The sequence below is a fragment of the Falco cherrug genome, chromosome 2 (genome assembly GCF_023634085.1).
Source record: "Falco cherrug isolate bFalChe1 chromosome 2, bFalChe1.pri, whole genome shotgun sequence".
NCBI lineage: Eukaryota > Metazoa > Chordata > Aves > Falconiformes > Falconidae > Falco > Falco cherrug.
The window spans coordinates 70,011,150-70,036,469 of NC_073698.1; the positions used below are offsets into that span (position 1 = coordinate 70,011,150).

Here is a 25,320-nt window from a genome sequence, read left to right on the forward strand (position 1 = left end):
GGAAAAGACACACAGTGTAGATGATTAAAAAGGTACATCTACATTTGGCATAGTTTTAAATTACAAATTACAGGAAAAAAAAAAAGAAGGAAGAAAACTATTAGTAAGAATAATTTTCCATTAACTGATGTGTTTGCAATAAAGACAGTTATAATAGTTGGCAGTATTCTCCTTGAACCAAAACAAATAAATACATTTGGTGAGATATGTTCAAGGAAATGTGATTGTTGCAATATTTATGCAAATAAGGAGCAGCCCCACAAATGCTAGAAATTCTGCCATCTGGTATTACTAAAGGAATACAATTCTCAACTTGTAGCTCTTCTTAACTTCCTGCTTATAGATGGCATATTAGGCATTGTCACATGGTTTCTCCATTTGCATAATCATTCTGAATTTTTGCAGGTTGTGGATTGCATTTCCAACAGTGAACTTCTCATTCAGGAAGGGAGTTCAGAGGTCTGACAACTGGTGTGTCTTCATCAAATATGTCTCCATCAAATAAAGGGATAAAAATGTCCTTCCACTTTAGGAATATCACACCAGTGCATTTTTAAATTTGTGTGAGGCCTAGTGAAGAATGTTGCATTTGTTTACTTCCTAGAAACCAGGTAAAGATCAGTATTATAATTAATCTCAGGGGAGCTGCCCATCTCTATTTGACTGCAGGCTAGAGTCCAAATGCAAAGTGTCTCAAAGATTCAAGAGGCTCTGGATGGGGAGATGTGGCTGAGGATGAAGTTATAACCTGATCCTTGCAATCCAGAAAACCCCAACCTAATAACAGCTATTCAGTGTGGCAGAAAGTCTGCTTTAGGCACAGAGGTTGTTAGAAAGTCTTTTATCCTGACTTAACTGATGGAAGTATGCTCAGACACCATGGTGCAGTCAGTAACTGAGGACCATTGCTCACGTAGCTGTAAATGACAACTGCTCTGCCTCTGGTCTCAGCACTGTGTGCAGCAGATGATCTCTGCTCACAGGGACCCCATGGGGAGGCCTTTACTATCCCCTTCTTCCCAGAGGAAGGCATTTTCCATGCCCCAAACTCCATCCTTTCAAGTGCCTCTTCATTATACTTCTTTCTAAAGAGAGAGTGTTGGTGTGAATAATGTGTCTTGCTCGTGACAAGTATGGGATAAATCCAAAAAACCTCAGGCACCTGTAAGTGGAATAAACAAACTGGTGCTTGGAAGCTGCCTCCAACCCGCTGTGCTGAAACCCCGTGTTTCACAATAACCCCCATGTCTGGGAGCACTGCTCAGCGTTTGGCATCTGCCCTCAGATGCCCTCAGACCCATCGGAAGGGTACCGTGCGGTCCAGTGTGAGTTAGCAGGATTTACAAGTAAACCTAAAATTTTGTGTTCATTTGATGACTGCTAAGGCATTGTTTTTAAATACTGATAGCGTCTAACATATCCTATGTATTTTCAGCTCTCTCAAGTCTTGAATTAGAATCAGATAGCTGTTGGCCTTTTGACTGCCTTGCCTGAGGCATACTAGGTAACATCACGTGGGTAGCCAATGCAACATATGTTTTGCTAACTGGGAAGCTGGTTAGCAAGACAACCTTTTGCTTATTAACACATGGTGCACTTACATGACTTTAATATATATTTCTGCTTTACAGATTTACAATGCCAGAAGAAAGGCATTAGCTGAGCTAAGCAAAATAGGCAATCAGCATACTCATCACATTGTCCTGAAATAACACGTAAACCTTATTAGCACGTTGGTTTCCTTTGTGAGGAGAATAAAGCATGACAGACTGAAACGTACAAACCTGTGTCGTTCTGTGGAAATTCAGGGAAAGGATTCTCTGGTTGATGTCATCATGCATTAAGCTAGAATTTGGGGGACAGGGAAGAAGTTAATTTTTTTTCTGAATGTCTCTTATTGGAGCCAAACTAGTTCATTTCTAAAAATTAATACTGTTGTGTAATGCAGTGATTTTATTCTCTCTCCAACTACATACTACCAGCCATACACACACTATCATGCCAGTATTCATTTATTCATGCTCTGAAGTTGTGATAGTGTCAAATCCATCAGAAAGAGGAATTGTTTCTGTAGTAGTTTCACGACTTGGCTGATTAACAGAGATCAGAAGAAGCAGCCTAACTGTGGAAACCACTACAGCATGTAGTTTTAACAGCTCTTTAGGGAGCTAGTTAATGAAAGAATCACTACAGAAACACATCCATGTGAAAAAAGGAGCATTCTCATACAACACTCAGAGGATATGTCATAAGTGGAAATATGTTCATAATTTCTATTTACTCATAGCTGTAATTACCATCTGCCTTAAGAGTACCTTCAGTCTTTGTCAAAGTTACTTATATATTGCCTTTGTCACATTTCAAGCAGATAACTTCTGCACAGACTAGATCCTGCACTGTGATTTCTTTTTTATTCTTCTGTAAGAATTTAATTATCTATTCTCTGTGTGAAGAAAGCACTAGTGTTCCCAGAGACCTGAGTCTCCCCAGCCTGCTTGGACTGGCATTCATCTGATTCATGTTCTTGCTTATTTTTGCCATCTGTCTGCAAACCGGAGTTCTTCACTTTTAAATTCATGCTGGTTTATATGTTGCCTGCTAATTTTTAACTCTTAAAAAGCTATTCCTCTTTTTTGCTGCAGTGTCTATGAGCCAGATAGAAACGTGCTGCGAAGGAAAGAATGGGAAAGAAGAAATCAGGAGACCCAGCAGGAGGATGGCGCGTTTAACATGAGTTACTCCCTCTTCAGTGAACCGTACAAGGTAGATGCTTCCCAGATGGGTGGTTCTTTGTTTATTTATTTATTTATTCCACAGTACAACAATGCAGCCTGTAGAAGGCATTGTCCAGTTTCAGGACCCTTCCACAAGTGCTAGCCTCACAAAATCCACAGAGAACTTTTATGGTTCGTTGAGAATCAGATTTTATATATGTAATCAGATTTTGTATGTGTGTATATATATATATATATATATGGGTGTGTGTATATATATATATGTATATAAAAACTTCTTATAATGTTCAGCAGCACACAAGAATGAAATAAGCTAGAAATATCTTAATATCTGAGATGGAATTAAAACTAGGAGGTGAAGGTGACAGTGCCCTGTTTTTGCCACAGTTAGAAGAAAACAATTGTGTTAAAACTGTGTGGGAAGGTCAAGCAATGCAGTAAACATTATGCTCTGACCAAGGTTAATGCGGGGAAATATCTTGGTGGGATTGGTGGGGTTTTTTTCTATAAGCATTGCCAACAAAACTTGTCTGCTAGACATACCCTCACCAAAGGCAGGAGTAACGTATGAGTCTCAGCTCCCCGTTTTATTCCTCTTGGTAACAGTACTGTAATGAGGCACAACTGTCTCCCCACTCCCCGTTAGAAGTGTCAAGCAGGATCTTCTGCACTTTGCTGCAGTCTGCAAACCAAGCCCTTGTGAACAGGACCAGAGTGTGGTATCCCACAGGGGTTGCTCCTCTCCCCCAGCTAACCCAGTGACTTTGCCTGTGTGCATCAAAGCATCATCATGTATTTTCTACTATGCCCTTCCAGTAACGTCCAAGTTACTGTTACCACCACCATGTTGTGAAAACTTTCCCTCTACGCAGCACCACTTGTCCTTGATGTGTTGGGTGCTTTAGTGCCTCTTTCCAAGTGTCCTGTTTGAGACCTGACACTTGGCTTCTGCACATGACTTCTGTGCTTCTGTGTTTCTGCCCATGCTCCAGGCTCAGTTTTTTGCTTGCTGTTCTTCCAGATTGTTGTTTCTAATAAAAAAGAAAGATCCACCACTTTCAAACCATGTCCTTTGATGGAGGACAGCTCTGTCTGGCTTGAAGCTGACCTCCAGCTGCCCAAATTTCAGATTCATTACAAAGGCATTTAGAAACCATGGCAAATGTCTTGAACTCCTCAAGGCTCCACTTGAAAAAGTCTGCTGTGAAAGCAGTCAAGAGCTAATCCATGGAAAAAAGCCTGAAAAGCTTGTCATCTGTGTCTTGGCATTTTGTGAGGGCTCTGCTGCAATGGGAACTTCGTAATTTTCCGTTTGGTAGGCCCCATCAACTAGACCTCTCACAAAAAGGGCCTGTCCTTTTTCTGGGTGCCCGATACCATTTTTTCTGGGGGACCTAAAGTTGGTAATACTTAAGCTTAAATCACTTATCAAAGTGGTATAGGTGGAATATTTTGTGCGCTTTGATTATTGCCTGTGTGCCAGTGTGCTGAGTGTCATGGCATAGGCTTCATGTACCATGGATGCAGCAGTAGTTTTTGAGTTACGATGTATGAAGGCACCCCTACGCAACCACAGTATAACATCATCAACTTTAATAGGAGGAAAATCATTGCTGTCTTTAGAAGCAGGGAGGGTAATGAGTGGGTATCCTATGGGGAGATCAGAATAATGACTCCATCCATGCTCCTTCTCTTTGAACACCATGTCTGTATTTTAGACAAGCATGTAAAGAAGGTGCTGTAGAAATACATCCTACAGCTGGCTTTGTCAAGGAGACATGGAGGGAGGCAAAGCCCAGGACAGCAGTATAACTGGCTCACAGCTCTGTTGGTGTGACAGTCACAACTGCTAGGGATGACCAGTCATTCTAACAGTACTGGACATCAAAACTTCAGCAGTGGCATACTCTGAATGTCATGTCTGCACAAGCAATGGGCTATTGGGCTGTCTGAACTCATCCAAACATTTGTGAACCTTCAGTGTGGGGGTGCAAGGGTGCAGGGCTGTGACTTGAGCATTTTGATCTTATCGTGGAGAGAGGCTAACTGCAAAAGAGGAAACCTTTCTGTGGATGCAGAACTGAAACCTACTCCTACTGCCTTTGAAGATCATATTCAAGTTTCAGATGCTTCCAGAGGAGAGTGAAGTTACAGCAGACGTTAACAGCAACTCTGATTAAATTCAGTATTCCTCGGCACAGCTTGAGAAACATGAGCTAAAGCCAAAGGATTTGCCATTCAGAAGGCCATATCTGAAAATCAAAGGCAGGCTGGAAATCTCTTAAATCTTATGTCCTCTCTCACCTTGACATGTATCACTACTCCTGTAACATCAGATTTTCTGAAAAATCCTGACTCTTCAGGTTGCCCCTTATCCTGTTCAAAGTATCCATAGCAACCCTTTATGAAGGATTACAGGAAATCCAGTGTCTTTTACTTAAAATGTCTTTTACAGGGCGTGAAAAAGTAGGAAATTCATTCTGGATATTTCCTGAACAGAATACCTTGCCTCATTAACCATATCAGTATTTTTAATGAAGAAAAAAATTCTGGTGGCCTTCCATGCGACCATCAGATTTATTTTTAGAAGTGTTGGATCTTGGTCTTCAAATGCATGGATTCATCTTTCGTTGCAGAAGAATATCACAGCACTGCAAGTTAGAAACTTTTGCACAGGATGCTTTTCCTACTTATTTTGTGATCATGTTTTCCCTTTGTGAATGGTTAAATAAGGCCAACAATATTTCCAAGAAAATAATAGGGCAAACTCTTACATCTAAAGCTCATAACAAGTTACCTTAGATCCCATCTTGTTCCCAAGAGGATGTATGTGAACTCTCCTGGATGAGATCAGCTCAAGACAAAATCTTCTTACCTCAGGTTGTCCCCAGTGTATCCAGAAAGAATAAACAACACCAACCAGTTGTCTGCATGTGCCATGGTACCAGCATTAGATCGGTTTGCTGCAATTATTCTGGTGTTTATCTGGGCTGTCTCAGTATGAAGCGTCTCTGTGAGACCTTCACATCACATCCATACAGAAGACAGTCTGCTGACTTTTCTGGACTAGTGATAGTCTACAGATAATCTGCAATTAGGCTTTTATTTCCTTCTCATCCAAATAGCAGCCATCAGAAAGAATGGACCTTCTAGACTGGACTTCCTAGGGACATAACTTGCACGTAAATTCTCTTACGTTCATGGACCTAGAGGCAGCCAGGTGGAGAGCTGCTCCACAAGCTCTCTGTGCCGGAGAGGACTTGTGGGTGTCAGGGGCCCTGTTCCATTTGGTGGTCCTTGTCACTGTGCTTCTGGCAGGGAACGAAACCTCACATACAGGCTGGCTGAATCAGACTGGGTGCAAGCCCAAAGGCAGATCTCCCACCATAGAGGGAAGCTGGAAAAATGTATCTCTGCAAGGTATCTACATGAAGTGAAGGATCCACTGGAAGCATAGATGAGATCCACTGGGTAAAAGGAAAAATTTCTATGCCTTCTGGAAAATAATTCTGCTGGTCAAGGAGATGCCCAAGTGCAGAAGCCATTTAACTGACCCCAGGAGATACATGAGTATATCTCCAAAGTTTTTTCTATTCAGATGTATGTGATGCTTCCTACTTTTGAAGCCTCATAAATAGTTTCCTGTTCTTTAGGACATCAGTGTGATTCCTGTGAAGTAAAGGAACACCCTTTTTTTAAGTCACTTAATTAAATATGACTTAATGCTTCATATTTCTTTTCATAGCAGGTTATTGTCCTTGTGACAACAACAGCTGCATACGCAGAGAGATCAGGCTGTAGTGCCAGAGCCGTATTATTCCAAGTTTGCAAAGCAATGTTTTGGATGCAACACTTTTGAGATTTTCCCTTCCCAGTTCCCTTCATTATATGTTATTGATATATCCAGCCCTGTTAGCATTGTAACAAATGCATATTGGAAAGCTAGCTGTAATGTATTTTATGTAGTTACAAGGTAGCGTCCTTGAAATTTGAAGGGATGAGTTTCAAGCAAGACAGGACTGCTTCTACTGTCTGACTTGGGAATGCTTCCACTGAAAGTTTGCATGTAGCAATCACTGCACTCATTTACAGAGCATTTTTGCTTGGATTCAGGTTTTTTAATAGGAAACCCTAAAAAAAGATTCTGAACTGGGGGAGTTTCCCTTACATTTTTGTTAGAGTGACTCAATTTTATTTGAAGGCTTAAAAACAAAAATACCCCCAATTTTCCAGAGTAACTGAAGTTGCTGCTACATCTTTCATAATTTTTATGTAACTTTAAGAGGGTCTTCCCCACCCCCTTTACTCCCTTCTTTCTCCTTCTTTCTGTTTTCCTCTGAAACAGAGAGTCTTGAGAGGAAAGCTTTGCCTTCTGAAGCCAATGGGAGCTTTCCCACCCAGACCCCATGCTGGAAGTGAGAAAGGAGAACACCTTGGCTCATTACTGTCTTCCTCTGAAAATGTAAAGCAAAGGACATCACATGCCTGAATCTTGGCAGGGTTCAGAAAAAACCTCTGATGCATAAATGCTAATTATACACCCTTTTGCTTACAGTGGCTTTTTAAAGCAAGAGTTTTCAATATTTTCCAGTACATTTTATTTGCTTGTTTATTTCTTTGTGGAGCTTCTGCCTTTTCAGTCAGGAAGAAAATGGATGATTTTTAAAGACAATGATTAATCTTAAAGGGGAGGGAGGGTGGCTGTTCTCCCCCTACTCCACACAGCAAGCACTGAGCAATGTGAACAATTTGGGGGGTTCTGTTCACTTTTTTTTTTTTTTTTTAAAAAAAAAAAAAAAAAAAGAAAGTGAGCATCCTGTCAGTATTTTCAAAGAAGGGACATTATCATCTGTAGTTTTCCCATTGTCCCACGAGATGTTTTCCAGTCACCTCACTGTTTGGTTGCCTTAGACTGGCGAGTTCGTCCAGTGTTTACCCTGGATGTTGTGTGGCTTCCCAGATGCCATGTGAAAGCTTAGGCAGGAGAGAAGGAAATTGGGAATGCAGTGTTTTCATTCATGGCTGAAGAAGAGCTTGCAGTGGGTATAGGAAAAGTTTTATCATGGTCAGATTTAATCCAAACCATTCTGTGTAGTTGCAATAATAAATTTTCTAGTTTCCAGGTAATATACTTTAACTACAGCATGATATCAGTGATAGATTTCTTTTTTTATATACTCTAAGGCCCTTTATAGCTTTTCCAGTTCAGGGTAGATTTAAGATGTTGACAAGTGTCTTCAGAGACAATAAAGATTTTCGATTTCATCCCTCAACACTGCTGCTATATGTGCTACTTCAGTAAGGATTTCAGCAGAAGCATGCAGGGAATTTTAGTTTCCTTAGGTTGACTTTGCAGGACATTCAATTTTTGTTTTGCAGACTAATAAGGGGGATGAGCTCTCGAATCGCATCCAGAACACCCTGGGCAACTATGATGAAATGAAAGACTTGTTAACTGACCGATCAAACCAGAGTCACCTTGTTGGGGTTCCAAAACCTGGGGTTCCTCAGACGTCTCTCCCCAAGCCCGATGAACATCTTATTGCAGACTCCAGACCACCGCCTCCTCCTCCCATTTCAAGCACTACTTCTTCCACACCAGCAGCCCTATCTGCCCAGCAGAGCAAAAGCACCACGATGGGTTGGCAGAAGGCGGGGCACAATGCCACTTCAGATGGCCAGCAGAGAGCAAGCAAGCATGGGCACCGGTCGCTGGAGTCACACAAGGGTGACTTCAAACTGGTGAACCAGAAATCCAGTCTGGAGAAACTAAAACGCTATGCATCGAGTCCCACCTCTTCCTCCTCCAATACTGCCCAGCAAAGCTCGCTGAGAGCCACACTAGGAGACAATGTCAACAGAGTGCAGCAGCCAGCAAAGCTCAACTGTAGCTCGGAAGGAGGAGCTCAAGCACAAGAGAGGCCGGCAAAGCATGGTGGCGGGCACTGCGTTCAAAACTTCCCACCCTCGCTTGCTTCGAAGCCCAGCCTGGTTCAGCAGAAACCAACAGCTTATGTAAGGCCAATGGACGGTCAAGACCAGGCTCCTGATGAGTCTCCAAAGCTGAAGCTACCAGCAGAGACAACCAAGTCATATAGGGGAGTGCCTTCTAATAAGCCTGATTCGTCCAGGACCAAGTCAAAGATAGCCAAGTTCAGCATTCCTAAGCAAGAAGAGGTAAGTGGTTTTATGCTTTTTATGACATGCGCCCTTAGATGGATGGATGGATGGATGTTGCTTTAGGACTGCAAACTGCACCTGTCTCTTCACACATTTTTAACATATTAGTTTGCATGTTGATTTTTTTTTTTTTTAAATATTGACATGGTATATTATAAACAGCAGCCTCGCAGTAATGTAGAGATATCCCAATGGTGAAATACTCACTGTCTTCCCAATGGTAACGGTTCTTACAATGGCACATTTTCTAGTAGTGTATATTAAGTCATGGACTTTTTTCCCTGAGTGTCCACATAGAAAGTCTGGTGGTTTGGGTTTTTTTCTTTTCCTAGGCAGGTGTATTACTTCTAACTGTTCATATTTCATTGACTTCTTTGTCTTTGGCAATGATTAAATGAAGTGCTTGTGATCAGAGGTAGTTCTGCCATCCTCAATGATGTCGAAGTAGTTTCACAGTCTAAGTAAATTACTTAAACAATATGAGATCTGTGGAATAGATGAGAATACAGCAATGAGACTCTCCTTTTAGTTCATAGTGTCTGTTTCTGTTTCAAACCAGTTTCTGAGAAAATTTGAGGTTTGCTTCCTAAAGAATTACCCTCTGTAGAAACCCAGCCTTGCTACAAGTATGAGAACATGTCTGAAAAGCTTCTAGACAACATTTCTCTTATCAGCAGTATATTTGAAAGATTTCTGCATGGACTTATTTTATGTTCATTTATTTCACATTCCATTTATGCCAGTAGGACACCTTGCTTTATCACTTACAGAGTCTGTGATTTTCTGTTTGATCTTTTTGGATGGAGAGGAAATGGTTGGTTTTGGCAAAAATAAAGGGTGATTTATTTTTTTTCTGGGGTGCACTCAGAGGCCTGTATGCCAATACAAAGATGGTCACATCATCCTTTTGTGCAAATTGGTAGAGCTCCCACTTAAACAATTTATAGTATTTATAGGACTAAACTATTTGGCTGAATCACTGTGACTTTCTCAGAGCAGAGACAATGATTGTTTATTCTTATTTGACAGCTGTAATGTGTCTTGAGATGTTTTTAGTCTTAACATTTTTGTTTCTGGCTTTGTTAAAGGAGAAGAAAAATCTAATTTTTGGTGGAGTTCTCTGGCCTCTTAATGCCTGTTTTTCAGAAATGGAGTTGACTGTTGTATTCCCTCTTTGGTTCACTTTGGGAAAGAAATCTCTCTGGAAGCAATTACTTCTCTCAGCTTTTTTAGGCATTATACCCACGTGGTTTTTCTCTAAGTGAAAGTTCCATCAGTTCCAAACAACATGTAGGTGATATGTTGTTCCTGAAAAGGGGTTGTTTTAGGCTCGTAAGCCAGATTCGATACGCAAATTTAGCATTCACAAACTGCTGTAATTGTGCAGATAGATCAGGTAGTGGCAGATACTAATATCCATTTAGCTGTTATTACCTCTTTCAGACTTGTGCTTCTGTCTGCAAGTGGGAAGTATTGTTAGAACTGAAGATGCCTGTAGCAATTGTCTGGATCTTTCAAATTTTCCCCCTTCAGATGTATGCAATACTCTAAGGACTAGTTTGGAAAGGAGTTTTGATAGGCAATCATTTGTTTGTCTGAAATTCAGGATTTACCATTTGCATTCCAAATTTGCTTACCTCAGGAAAGAAAGCTTTCATTTTGTTATATGTAATCCACACCAATGTGTAAGGGTAAATTTATACTACAGTTTCTAGACATTTGGACGTATTTGAGATTGCTTTAACTTGCTTAGATACTGATAGTGACATAAGCTACAGTAGGGAAGAGTAGACTGCAGGGTAGCTACTAAAGTCCTCGCCATCTTCTTACAGATTTTATGGGATGCAGAATTAATGAAACAGTATTTGATAACACAATATAAACATATAACTGAAGTAGAAGGACAGTGGCAAAAAACATTATCTGGTAGATTAAAAAAGAACCAAGTGATTATAAAAAATGATGGACAAGTTAGAATAAAAATAGTAGGTACTATAGGTGTTGGGGTTTGAAACTGCAGCTAACGAAAGACAGTGTTTAGATCTCATGTTGGAGGGCTGAGAGTCCTGGTGATAAAAGTACCCAGCATTTTTTCTTTTATCCTGACATTTCCTTTGTTCTAACATTTTCCATCCCAAGTGGCACAAGATGAAATTGGTTACCCACTGGTATTGCTACAGGGAGAAATATTGACCAAGACTGAAAGTTTTTTCAGTCAGTGTTGCCCAATCCATTCTCCCTTTGATTTTCATACTTCTTTTTATTTCAAAATGCTTTTCCATTCTTTTTATTTGTATCATACATCTTCTAGTACAGTTTTGTAAGAATTTCCATGCTTTTTTAAATTTCTACTTTCAAACTCACAAAACTTATCCTTTGTATCAAATGTTCACTGTCCCCTATTAAGGACAGAAGTTCTAAGCTGCTCTCAGCACAAAAGCTGTCATGGTCCTGTGACCATCTGCAGGCAAAATTAGATGTCTATTGTTCGGGGGGGGCTGTAAAGGTGATGGCCAGGAAAGACCTTTTATTCCCTAGTGGCCATGGGAGAAGTAGAGATGCCATGTAGGATGGTCGTGAGGGAAAACAGGCTGACAAGTAGGCTACAACAGTGTGTGGGGAGCTATATGGAAACAGAAATGAGACTGGCAGAAAGTTGCCTAAGAGCAGCCAGGAGAGTATGGGAAACAGGAGAGGGGCAGAGAGCTTGGGGATAGGGTATCTGGAGTGCAGGTGGTGGAATGGAGCTTTATGTCTGCTAAGATAAAAGATGTGTGGCTGAGATAGGCTAGGTAGGGCAGTTAGTGTGCTCTGGGGGTTGCTGTAGGAAGCACCGTGAGGGGTTGCTGACTCATGCTCAGCTTGTTGTCCACCAGGACCCCCAGGTCCTTCCTTGAAGAGCTCATGCCCAGCCAGTCATCCCCAGCCTGTACTAGTGCTAGGCTTATTCCATCCCCTATTCAGAAGTGTACATTTCCCCTTGTTGAACTTCTTGTGGTTCCTGTTGCCCCATTTCTCCAGCCTGTTGAGGTCCCTCTGGATGTTGGCGCGACCCTCTGGGGTATCAGCCACTCTTCCCAGTTTTGTATCATCTCCAGACCTGCTGAGGATGCACTCTGCTCATCATCCAGGTCATTAATGAAGACATTAAACAGTTTTGGCCCCAGTATTGGCTGTGGGGGTACACCACTGTTGTAAATTCACAGTGAAATTACTGGCTGTTTTGCATAATCTGAAGTCTCCTGTGCTGTTTGATCAAAACAGCAGGCCTCCAGCAGGACTTTGTGCCACTGTTCACCACCCTCTGGACCACTTTTATGGCCTTTGCTTTCTGCCTGCAGGCTTAATTTTGTCATTGCACGTTTTTTTTCTACTTTCAGCTCTTAAAATGTGTTCATAGCAATACCATCATCCAAAGCCTATACTTTCCAGTTTGGCCTAGGCAAGTTCTACAGCTGCTTGACTGAACAGCAGGAGGCTGTGAAGGAAAAAGATGCTAACAGGGGAAGCAAGATGTGAGTGCAGGTTGTAGGTGTGAGCTAAAACATGAGACTCAAAGGAAGGAAAACTGAAGGGCAGGAGGCAGGGAAGAGGCTGCCTAGCCTGGCCAAGCAGAGAAGTGGATGGTGAGAAATGACCATTTCCCCAGCTCCTGCAGAGCTGGGGCAAACGAAATGATAAGCATTTCTGTGTGACGTTTCAGTTTTATTTTGAACATCACATGACTATAGGCAACTTAAAGTTCCCCAGAGAAAACCAGGAAACAAGAATATATTGTTATAAATCTCCTGATTTGCAAGTCCACTTACTAATGCATTCAAGTCCTCTGTTCCCATGCACTTGCATTTAGCTTATAGTACTTCCCACAATCTATCAGTATATCTAATAACTATGCACTTTCATTTGTGTTTACCAGTTTGAAGGAACCATCAGTGGAAAAATAAACACAAAATGAAACAAAGTTAAGCCTCCCTATAAGAACTGAGGAATAAGAAGCAATTTCAAGCAAAGTGTGTGTGTCTTCAGCAGGATGCAAAATCCTCTTCTGTACATCCCTTGAGGTTTTCAGAGAAACAGGGCACAAAGTTGGCTGCAGTACTATTATTATTCACTGGAAATAAAATCACTTGAATAGAAATTATAGACCATTACTTTTCAATACATGAAAAAGGTTGATTTTTAATGTAGTTCAATACCTCATTTAATATTTTTAATCAGTTTTGGAAAGCCTTCAATATCTTGACACAGACTGAAGCTTATATTTTTTTTTAATTGTTTTAATGAGAATAACTTGGATAGACCTGTGTATGGAAAGGTAGCAGTTACTCATTTGGGAATTTAATCTGTAGGAGCCAGGTTCATCAGTATTAATTAGAATCCATACCCAACCTTCTGGTCTTTCCAAGATTATCATACTGCTCTGTAGAAATGATAGCTCGTCATCTCAAGTATTGCTATTTCACATTTTGAACTACTTAGAAATTATATTAGTGTAAGTAAAAATCCACTGTATTGGACAGAAGGAAAAAGAAATTTGATACTAGGGTATAGAGGAAAAGAGGCAGGAAAATCAAATGCCTCTCTTTTCTAAAGTTTTGTTGAGTGAGACAATGAGAAAAACCTAAGATGGCAAATCATGTTCTTTATATCTCAGTTCTGTTTTTGATTTTGATCTTATAGGCTGCATGCTGCTTTTTTATTACATTGAAGAAGCCTTTATCTATTGTCCTTTGCTTACTTCTTTAAGGGTTATGGAGCAAGGAAATAGCAGTTGTATTCAAGAATGACTAGAAGTCTAAGGGTAAAAAGGAGAGATTTCATTCTGTTAGATTTGGGAGCACATTTATGTGAAATGTAGATAAGGTCATCGTGAGGACATGTTCTTATTCCACTTCACGGAGTACTTACACAACTTCTTCTGCAGCAGAAGTAATGCACAATAGATTAAATGTTGAAGACTTTTTCCCCCCCCTGCTCCGATCTTACTCAGGCAAATTCCTGTTTGCCTGGATAAGACACTTTCTGCAGTCATTCTCATTCAAGTGGCTATATATAGCTATCAGCATCTGGCACACGCGCTAAAAGTGTTCTTTAAATCTGCAATCTTTTTTTCGCCTATCAGTTCTATCCCCACATATTAATGGAAAGCAAAAAACCCGCACAACTCTTTCCTCCCCTTCTTCCTTCCCTCTGAAAAAACCCTCCCAAATGTGGACTTAATGTCAGTAATTTGTTCAAAACCAGACTCTTTTAAGGAGAGCTTTGGTGCATGGAATGTGTAATAAATAGTTCCACTCCAGTTTAAAATTGAAGGTGGAAGTTCAGGTCTGAAAAAAGAAGTGGAGCTACATCTCATTTGACAACAGGAGAGTGGAGAGGAGACAGCATCTCATGAAGAAGGAAAACGGTTTAGAGGAGATGTAAGTGCTTTTCCTCAGCAGCATGATGCCACCTTCCCCTTGCTGTGACGGAGTCTGTTGAACTGTTGCAGGACTAACTGTTGAATACAGGTTTTTCTTCTCTGTTTCCTGGGGTGTTCATTTTTGTCCTAGAAAGGCAGAAATGAGAACAGAAGAGCAGTTAAAGATGCTATTAGATAAAAAGGGAGGGAGAGATCGAATCCATTATCAAAAAGGTTGAGACTGTCCGACACTGTTCTAGGATGTGCCCAAAGAGGCTGGAGACATAAGCACACAATTAAGTGTGTTTATACTCCTCTACCATTTATCAACTTTATTGAAGAACTGCAGTGCTTGAGAAGCCAGTTAACAATGACAGCACTTGAGTACTGTAAGTACTGTAAGTATGAGCCAGTTGTAGATATTCTCTTTCCCAGATGTTCATGGGAACAAGTTAGCGAGCTGCATTTACAAGATGACACAGTTCCATTCATCCCTGTAATGGTACCACTGACCTTCCCCACAAATAAAGCATGTTTTCCCACATTGAACAGGAAGAACTGGACAACAAGAGCAGTGTGGTGCGAAGATCCCTGCTAGTCATGGGTTATTCAGGACCTTTGCGTGTGTCTGTGGGAGGGCTGCACGTACTGTCTCTTTTTATGTAGGAGAGTTCAGCAGACTAGGACTGCAAAGAAGGAGGTGTTAAACAGACAGAGTGGTGTTTGAAACATTCTTAACAAACACAGCGGAGGCCACAATGTGCAAAGATGGATTTTTGGTATAGTTTTCAAATTGTGACACTGGCTTCTGCCTTTCTTGTGTCCTGCAGTCATCAAGGCACACAGCGACTGCGTGTGCAGGCAGTTCCATTGAACACAGTGGGCCTAATGTCTCCGGTTATTCTTGCGTGGCAGCTCCTGTAAAGGAAAACACTGTTTAGACACCTTTACTTGACTTTTAGATCTTGGTAGCTTTACTGTTTCTACCCTCAGTGAAATAAGTTTATTTTCCCTTTTGAATTAAATAACCAACCTTTTTTTTTTTTTTTTTTTTTTTTTTTTTTTCAGTGGGGGGAGGTGTGGAAAGCACTAGCTAAACTTATCTACAGGTTTTTGAAAAGAAAGGATTTATTTGCATAGAGCCTCAAGTCTTCTGTATGGACTGATTACCATATGGTACGTGCTATTCTTTTTTTCTTACTATGAATCACTTGTTATTCCTCATTGTTTTTCACCGGTAGCACGACTATCATCACAGAAAAATCTCTTGAAACTGGATGTAAACTTACGATTGTCAAGGGGATTCCATAATGCATGCACCTGCCTTTTTGCAAGTTTTCCCTGACGTTGTTTTTTTCTAATTATTGAAAAATTATTTTGAGCAGTTCATTGGGGTCTCTCGTAAGTCAGATCTTCCCTTTGATAAAACTGGTCTTTCCATCTGTTCAGAAGTTGGAAAAGTAACCACTTTTGGGAAAAGGAAAGCAAAATGGATGGAGGAATATGGTTCATTGTGAGTAAAGTATATTCCTCCTGCCCCCCACCGAGAAGTGGGTGGTTTGGTTTATGAATCAGCTCTGGAGCTGATACAAAAGTGCATGCATAAAAATGTCCACAACCCTGTATAATTGCTTCCTTAGTTCCTTTTGGTAAGCACTAAAGTTATTGATGAAGGAAATAAGATTTCTAGAACTACAAAAAACAGTTTTTAATTGCACATTTTGTCTGATTTTTTTAATCCATTGTAGTGCTTATGATGATGGTAACTGCCTGTAATAAAAATCCTCCCTACCAGAAACGAAGTAGTCTAATAGACCTCCTTGTGAAATGCGCCTCAGAAGATACATGGCATGGCTATCACTTTTCCACCTTTGGCCCCATTAACATGAATTGCTCCCAGGCCTGTAAGGATATTCAGCAGTTGGAGAAGGCGGTCCTTTTCTAGCTGTGGCTCCTGCAGCCACCAGAAGCTGTCCTCAGCGCCAGGTTTTGGCTGAGCATCTCCTCCCCATCTGTTCCTTAAACAAAGGAGTGCTTAGAAAGCGTTAGGGTCCAGACAGAGACTGAGGGTGGGCTTGCTGTGGATTTCAGATTACCAGTGAAATACTTAGATGCACTCTGCTTCTCAGACCTTCCATGGCACAACACTGGAGTGCTGTATCAGCGTGCAGTCAGGTGTGGAGTCCAAGCCCTTGTTGCTCCTGCAGAGCAGTTATTAATGCCCACTCACATTCTCCTTTCCAGTAATTATAGCATGGGTACAGCATTTCTGTCTACTCTTTGTTTACACAGCAATCTACAGGGGATCATGTAGGGTGTAAAGGTGGTTTAGGATTTTTGTAAAAAAAAAATTTTAAATAGCCATGAAAAATATTTTACTGCTTTGTTCTGTAGTTGCCCTGATCTTTCATAAATCAGAGTGACATGGAACTGTCACCACTGAACATACTCATGGGGGTCAGTTATGACTGATGAGCAAGAGAACCAAAGGAAAATACAGCAAGCTTCACAGATCACTGTTAATTCCAGCTAAATAAATAATGTATATGTGCCACTTGATGTAGAAGGTTAAAGAGGTCAGACCTCCAGTAATTGTTGTAAATGCAACCAGCCAGGCCAGAAGCAGTTAAATTCTTTATTGTTGGTCACATATTCACTTACAGTAAATGAAGACAAATATACCCTTAAATATCTGCATGTAACATACTTTATTCACCCTGCATGTCATAAAGTTGTCATTTCCGTAGCACTTCTGAATATGGAAGATCTATCCCTGTGGTATCACAAAATAGCTTCCTAGAAAAGTAATTAACAGAAGGCTGCTTTTTTTTTTTTTTTTAAGTTCAGAAAAGATAAATAACGTAGGCGTCTGGTTTCCTGTCACTCTTGGTTAACTTTGTATGAAAATGGATAGCTTCCAAATTAAAGCAGGCACCGGCCTGTCTGGAGAAAAATGCATCTGTAAAGAAATATGTACATTACATATTCATGTAGTTTAAAATCTCTTAATTGTATTTTATATATAACAATCACATGTTCTGAAATATGGTACCTTTCTACTTCATGAGTTAAAACTAGCATGCCAGAAAGGCTGAGGTTGCTTCTTACATGGTTTAGGATAAGCATTCCCTTCCTGAATTCCCTCATACGTGCCCCTACTCTCTTCCTTCCCCACCAGCATGTTTCTCTGAGGGATGGAGTCTCGGTGTGAGGTGGCTTTGCACCACGTTTTGTTCAGAAGGTAAATACACAAAAAATATTCAGGCCACTGAGCTACTGGGTCAGGAATACTGAGATCCAGCATTCTGTCTCAGAACCAAACCCTGCTATTCCTATTCCTCTGCATTTACTGCAAATGACTGTAAAGGAAGATTATGTAGCTAAAAAGAGAAGAAAACCAAGAGTATTTCTTGTGAATTCCTATCACTAACATATGTTTAAGGAGAGATGGAATTTAAAACACTCTGCTTTGTAACTATTTTGAAATGAGATGTTGAAGATGATGGGGTTATTTTCTTGCACGTGCTGGAGATTATTAGTATTCAAATACCAGCAGCATAATCTATTGTTAATCAAATTTTGCATTTACTTAAAGCTAGCCGTACAACTGCATTCAGGTGCAGAGGCAGGTACAGCTTTATGTGACTGCTACAACTTCTAGTCCTGAAGTAGAAAAGGGGAAGACAGCTGCGAGATTGTTGATTACAAATGTGGTCAAAACCAATATGAATACCAAGTATATAGAATGGCCATGATTTGACAGTTACGCATTCTTTTCTAAGAGGCCTTCTCCAATTTTAGTTACAATCTCAGGGACATCTGATACAAGAAAAAAAATTAGCTGGTTAATTTCTGATTTCATGGAAGTAGCAGTCCAGAGCAGAAGTGTGCTGTCTAGAAAAAAAGGCATGGCATGGAGGGCCAAGTGCAATGTGAGAAGGGCTGTTTGAAAAATACTGTAAGCAGATAATGAATGTCTGTCTTGCACAAAATCGTAAATGTTTCACATGCAGGAAAAGTTAAACATACATGGATAGAGAGGACATAAAAATGAGCTGGGCCCCATAGGAATGGAGGAGTCTGAGAAAAGAATTGAGTGGGAGCCTAAAGAGGAAAGAATGAAATTATGCTTTGAGAAACCCACCAAAAAGGAGGGGTTGGTCACGGTCTAAATTTTCGCCCTCATGGGAGGACCAAGTGCTATGTGAGATGGACAGTTTGAAAAATACCATAAGCAGCAGTCATAATTTATGATAAAGTCTGCATGCAAGATCTTTCAGTACCTTAGAGATGGCTGAGCAGGCCCCAAAACTTTATTTTTTTTTGCTGCAGTGTGTTTGTTCCCATTCCCTTTCCACGTAGTTCCTGCTCCCAGATAGGAACAGACCTATGTCCAGAGGACACCCCTGACTAATTGCAGTTATTTCTAAAGAAGCTTGTCCTCTCCTGTAAGGACAAAAATTCAGATGATGGCCATCACCTTCTTCACAGATGTGATATTGTCACTGTCTTGGGAGGAAAAGTCATTACTCGTCTTCCCCCGTGAGCAGTATGGCAATATGCACAAAGCTGGGCTTGTGTCTAAATGTAGCTTCTGTGGGTGCTGTAAGAGGTGAAACCTCACATAGGACGTGCAGAAAGTCTGTGAACAACCTTTACACAGAGCCAATGTCTTCTGAAACACAGCAGGTCAGGGCTTTTTTTCCCCCACTCAGGGGGTTTGTGGTTTCTGATGATACCCAGTTGCATTCTCATCAATAAACCAAAAAATGCTGTGTTTTTTACTCCTGTAATCTCTTCCCTTCAGGAGTTTCAAAGCTCTTCATAAGCATTTATGATAACCCTGAAAAGAACATATTAAAACTGGTTACAGAGGAGTTGGCTGAAGTGCAGGCGGATGGGGATGCCTTCCTCCATGGTACTGCCGGCAGCTATGCCACAGTCCAGGCACTGGGTGGTGGTCCGGGCTGAGGGACCACCTGGAAAGTGATGCAGGAGGCTGGAGTAGAGAACAGGATGGCACACCTGGACTGTGCACCTCATCCCGGCCCCAGACCAAGGCTGGACATGCTCGCAGCTGGCCACAGGCCCAGAGCAAACACAGCCGGGGTGAACTGGTGTCAAAGCAGAGAGCAAAACTGAAGAGGCTGAACCTCCAGTTCTGTGTTTTGATGTTTGTGCTACAGCTTGCCATGTGGTGGAGCGGCACATGAAACTCTGCCATAACTTTGTGCTGGAAACGGAAGGTAACACAGGAGCATAAGTAAAGGCTTCTTGCTAAACTCTGAATTAGTGTTTCTCACTGTATTTCTTTCTATCATTTAGGTCACTTGAGGCGGAGATGGTTCCTGAGTGATTATGTCACTTATGGTTTACCACTTCCAGTTATTCACTGCACATGCTCCACTAGAAATTAATAGGAGTTTTGCTATTGTATTCAGTGGTAACAAGATCAGGGGTTGACAGGGATGAGTATTTCTTTTCTACATTGTATGAACTTCCTTTGGTCAAGAAGACGTTGCTTGAGGGAAGACGGTCATTTTTCTTCAGTCTTTGTCTTGTTCCAGAAATGGAGATGTAATACTTGTGGTTACTTTTTGACATTTTATTACTTTGAACAGTCAGCAGTAGTGTAATACAGAACAACGATCGGTGGCAGAAAATGGCATTTGAATTCAAAGATGTTATGCTGCATTAATTTGTTAACTTCAGGACATATCTTTAGAGTATCAAAGGATCTTCTTGACCAGTCTGAAGTGCTTGAGTCATTTTTTCTCTCTTGTAATTAAAGTTTCTAGCTCCCTGTTCAGAATCAGTTTCCTCACCAACTCTTCAGTGAATAAATCTACGTGAGTGATTTCCTGACAGTTGTACATTAGGAATTATGGCATATCCCTGCACATAACTTACAGAACTATCTCAATACACAGAGAAGAGACCATAAAACACACCAAATGGGGATTTCTCAGATATGCTAATTGCTGCTGTATAAAGAGCACAGGATGAAGAGCTGACACAGAGGAAGTTCAGCTAAAAAGTACCTGCCACAAATCTTTGAAGGTCCACAGAGGAGCGAATCCTGCTGCTGTCAATTCACGGCAGAGCTCTGCTGAGCAAACCCTGTGCAGCTGAGCGAGCTCAGGCACAGAGGGCTGGCGGCTGCCTGCAGTCAGGGGCTGTGGCAGGGGTCCGCCGCTTCTGGGAGCTGCTGCTGGCATCAGGGCCGGCAGGGTCCCTGGAAGCAGTTCCCAACTTCTCGGCTCTTTGCTACCTGGATGTGGTGCCCAGGCTGTATTCTTGTCTGTCCTAAAATACATGCACACACAGGCCTAATTTATTTCTCTTGAAATGGACAGGATCGCATTTTCTGCTCCCATCTTCTTGTCCAGGAGGTTGGCTCTCAAAATAAAGCTGCTTTCTTCCTTAGACTGAATTTTTCTGTATTCGGAGCATGGGCTGGTCTAACTAATGGACATCCACTACCTCTTGTGGGAAGCTGTAGTCTGCCATTCAGTGGCAGAAAGATGCTGTCCACGTAAATGATCCTCCATATTTTTTGCAAAAGCTGTACTAAATTGGCATCCATGCCAGACTTTGCCAATGAGCTCCACATTTGTAGAGCACCGCAAAAGAATTTACAGCGTAGAGAGGGAGAGACAGTTCAGCAAATGTGCTGTAACTAGGTGTGAGTTATACTCTTGTAGCTTTTTTAAATGATACATTTTATGCACTGACTTACAGATAGGTATTTTTGCACTCAGTGGAATGGGGCTGGATCACTGAACTCATTTTAGGTAGGCCATTAAGCGTCACTGCTTATTACTGATTTTTAGCCATTGCACTTGAACCCTCTGCCTCAGGTTGACCTGGTAGACAGAAATCAAAAGTACTGTGCCCCAGCAGCTAACAGCTGCTCTGCTACTTCTATCGATACACCTATACACCTTTTTTTTTTTTAAACAAGCTTTCTGTACTATCTGTGAAATGCACATTCTGCTAAAGATAATAATTAATGTGGAAAGATGAAACCAAGTAGTTATAATTCAATAATTTTAATACAGAATACTTTTTTAAAATAAATCAACTAGACAAATTAAACAGTATAGAAATGAAACGCGACTTTGCAGGCCCTGTGGGAAATTCAGCTAATGAACTGACGAGTATCAGTTTCTAGACAGGCAAGAAAGTCTGTTTAATTTAAATAAATAAATTCAACTATTTGCCTCCTTATTTTAAAATAATGGTTTTGGACATTATCACGTAATATGAACAAGGTAACTTCAGTGCAGCCTGTGTGATTTGAAACACCCAGCAAAATACAATTAACTTTAAAATGGCAAATTGTAATGTTAAAACCAAATAAAATCTTCTGCCTTCCAGGTGTGACTACCTTTTAAATGTGATGATGTCACCCCATGAGCAGTTAAACTATTATCAATGAGCAGGCTGTGCATTTTCTAATGATTACTGTGGAGGTGAAAAAGACTCTATAATGTTCCTTCAGTTTGTTCATCATTTTTGTTTGATAATTGTCCTAAAAATCAATGACAGCTACTGAGTACAGAAATTTGATTGAACCAAGTATAAATATAGGCAGCAATTTAAGCTGTTCTTACTCAATAGGAAAATGTCTTTGGATAATAAGTGGATTCCTATCTAAATTCATGAGTTCTTTTATGACATTTTGGGTTAAGCCTGAAATAGATTAATCTTCTTCTGATAAAGTTGCATAAGCTGTGATTTCTCCGGTGACCACATTTAATTGGATATTAAATAAAGTGCTTATCTTTACACCAATAGGTTTTACAGGCTGGATTTCACAGATTAAGTAACAAGTAGTAGGTGCACACAAAAAATTATAGATGAAACTGTGATATGCTCAGATTAAAAATTAGACTGTCTTGATTCAGATAGGCTTTTGAGGTGCATGACTGCAACTGAGGGTTAAATGCACAGGATCGAGGGAAACTGCAGGATGGTGCCAAGAGCCATGAGGACAAGTCAGCTCTGCATAGTCTTCTTTTCCCATGCATTCTTCAGCAAATGTACAGCAAGATGGTTTTCTGTTAGGTCTGACAAGAAGCTTAAATTCCTGATAGTGTTTTTGAAAAGCTTGAGGTCAGGATTCATTATGCAAGGTGCTGTACAAGCACACAGCAAGAAGTATCCTGTGATAGAGCCTATCAGCCCTGGAAAGGCAGAGAAAAGGTCAATAGAAGCCTGGAAAGTAAATTAACCTATTGCACCTGAAGAGAGGAGATAGGGACAATGCTGAGAGAACTACCCAAATGGAAAAACATAGATGGGGTTTGGGAGGAGGAAGTCTTAACAGGGTGAGCAAAGACCACACTTAGGAGGAACAATGAGACAAGGAGGAGCAGATGGAGAAGGTGAAGCTGAGAGCTCAGACTGTCTGGTATGGGAGATGTTCGTCTGGTACTCTGCTTGCTGGAGAAGGTTGACCAACAAAAAGGCTCCAAAGAGACAGAAGATAGTTAGGTGTCACTGCATTTTCTTTAATGATAATGAAGGACACTCTTTGGAGCTGAAGAGACACCTCTGTCCCAGAGAAAGGAAGAACACTGAAGGCATGTGGCTGGATGGCTTGGGTGCATGCGTGAGATCAGTAGAAAAATACAACAGCTATGCAAAGTAAGACAGGAGGGGAACCACCAGTGTGAGCCGGAGGCCGTAGAAGGGGAGGATATAAATGAACACATTTGTGTTGAGTAAGCTGTGCTAAACCAAATGATGTGGAGCTCACGCTAATTGCCATTTTTTCCCCACTGGTATGACATATTGTGAATGTGAGAGCAAACTGATGCCTCCCTATGTAATTGAGCCTACTTTTGACTTTCTGCGCATGGAGCTGGCAGCCCTTTGATAGCGTTTAGTTGCTTTTCTCCTCGTATATGGGACAAGAGACTTGCAGTAGTGCTCTGCAGCCAGCTCAGGAGCTTGGACAACCTTTTCCTGGTGGATTTGACTGGCAAGATCGACCAGGAAGAGGTGCAGTGTGAGGATTTTTTTTCCCTAAATAAAATTTATCCATTGCACAAAGCGTGTAATTGTTCCAAAGCTAATGCCAGACTTGGAAATTATAATTGCTCACTGAAGGCAGCTCCATTCCTACAGCATGTCGGCAGAGGCTGGCAGTGCTACAGGTGCCATTGCTGCACCGGCTGCGGTGACTCCCAGCTGCTGGCATTGTCTGGCTGAGATTCAAGGCACAAGGTGTTAAAAATCCCAAGTGTGTTACTGAAAGATAAAAATGGAAAGTAGTTCCACCAAGTAATGGGGACATGCATAATGGCCTCGTGCTAATTTCAGTCTGGGGTCACTGGGCCCTCTCTTTTTTGCATAGTTGGAATAGCTATGTCCAGATGATAAAGATGTTGACAATTATCTTCTCCATCCTCCAGAGACCACACAAAGCTAAGCCTTTTGCTTTTCCTTTCTCCTCATTTTCTTTTATTCCTGGCTTGTCATGACTTTTGACATTGGCATGTGGCTATTTTCTAGAGGAATTTCCTTTGCCTTCTTGGCTTTCGGTAATGTAAGCATTTTGTTAAGACTTTTTTTCTTTGAAGCAGGTTTTATTTTTTTGTTAAGACTTTTTAGGATGGTGTTCTCTTTGCTGCCTGTCACAGAAGTCAGCTAGTAAATTAGCAGCCATTATTTCCCCCTAGGCTTCAGGAAAATGGTAAATTACTGAAGTTTTTCTCTGACTTGTTTTATTTCCAGCAAAACAAACATTTCCAATAAAACATTGGGAAAGGAATAACAAGCTTCAGAGCTCGTGTTGGTTTTGGAGGCCAAGAGCTGGGTCAGGGGCTACATCAGCTCACGGCCACATACACTGGTTTCTGCAGCAAGGAAGGCTGATCAGGGAAGTCTAGCAGCAGCCACAGCCTGCCTTCAGAGACAAGCCAGGATGCATCCCAGTGCCCAGCTGGGAATTCCCAGGGATGCCTGCAACCTCTGCTGTTAGGAATCTGGTGGCACGCTCCCTATACATTCGAGATGGTGGTAAACTATTATGTGACCAGCCTGGACACTCTGGGACTTTTCTTAACAGAGTTTTAAACCTTGTGCAAAAATGCAGAATACATGGGTAACCACACAGGGGCATGGTTTGCAAGAGGGCTGTTTGTGCGTAGACCTGATTTCTGCCCTCTACTTATCAAGTAGACCTGTGGAATTGTTCAAGGGGAGGCAGGTTTCTATAAATGTCTCTGCTCTGTCAGTATGGCAGTGCTGAGATTGAAAAGGCAATATCTAGACTAGCTCAAAATGGATGTATGTTGCATTTGTACATACCATGGACCAAGGACCTTACAGATATAAATTGGCCTCATGCCACCAACACTGGAAATGTACCTCTTTTACTTGCTGGGTCTTATTAGATGCAAAGAGGTCACCCAAGTAAGTTCCCAGTGTCCATGCACCCTAACAGTAGTTTAATCTGTGGTTTGACAGAGGGTCTTTGTAAAATTCATGTACACAGATACAGCATTTCTAAATTGCCAACACAACAGCAGAAGCTTAAGTGCATTTTTTTTTTTCCAATAAAGATGTGATGAAATTATGCCTAATGGTCTGCAGGCTGCACTTTTATATGCACTTGCAATGCTCCCATTGACTTCAACTGCTGTTGTCAAGGTATTTCAGTACTACTGAGCTAAGGATCATTACCCTGTGCTATTACAATACATTAAACTAATGCTACCATTTTTCCATTATAACAACAATACCTGGCAACTGAAGGCTACCTCCAACCCAATAACTTGCAATCAAATATTTGTTTCAGATTTCAAAATGCGTATAAATTATGAGGCTTGACAAAAATGTCCACATTTGACTAACCCATACCTCCACCCTGGTCTTTAATTCTTTGCATACAGACAAAACAAACTTGGCACTGATGAACAGTTTAGAGATATTACTATTTTAAAGAACATGAGTATTTTAGTTTATAAGTAAGTTCAGTAAAACTGCATTTGA

At 41.0% G+C, this 25,320-nt stretch overlaps 1 protein-coding gene across 1 annotated transcript; it reads left to right on the forward strand.

Annotated features, from left to right (window-relative positions):
* The first annotated feature begins 1,111 nt into the window (after positions 1-1,111).
* Positions 1,112-19,287, forward strand: LOC129735402 (AF4/FMR2 family member 3-like). The gene is made up of 5 exons (XM_055702736.1): positions 1,112-1,164; positions 2,643-2,763; positions 8,115-8,912; positions 11,937-12,096; positions 19,124-19,287. Exons 1-5 carry the CDS (start codon positions 1,112-1,114, stop codon positions 19,285-19,287), a joined length of 1,296 nt encoding a protein of 431 aa, XP_055558711.1.
* The last annotated feature ends 6,033 nt before the right edge of the window (positions 19,288-25,320 follow it).

Coding starts and splice junctions, on each gene's coding strand:
- LOC129735402 (XM_055702736.1), top strand. CDS start 1,112: ATGTGTCTTGCTCGTGACAAGTATGGGATAAATCCAAAAAACCTCAGG. Junction 8,913..11,936: donor GCATTCCTAAGCAAGAAGAG/GTAAGTGGTTTT, acceptor CCATTTCTCCAG/CCTGTTGAGGTCCCTCTGGA. Junction 12,097..19,123: donor CCCCAGTATTGGCTGTGGGG/GTACACCACTGT, acceptor TCTTCCCTTCAG/GAGTTTCAAAGCTCTTCATA.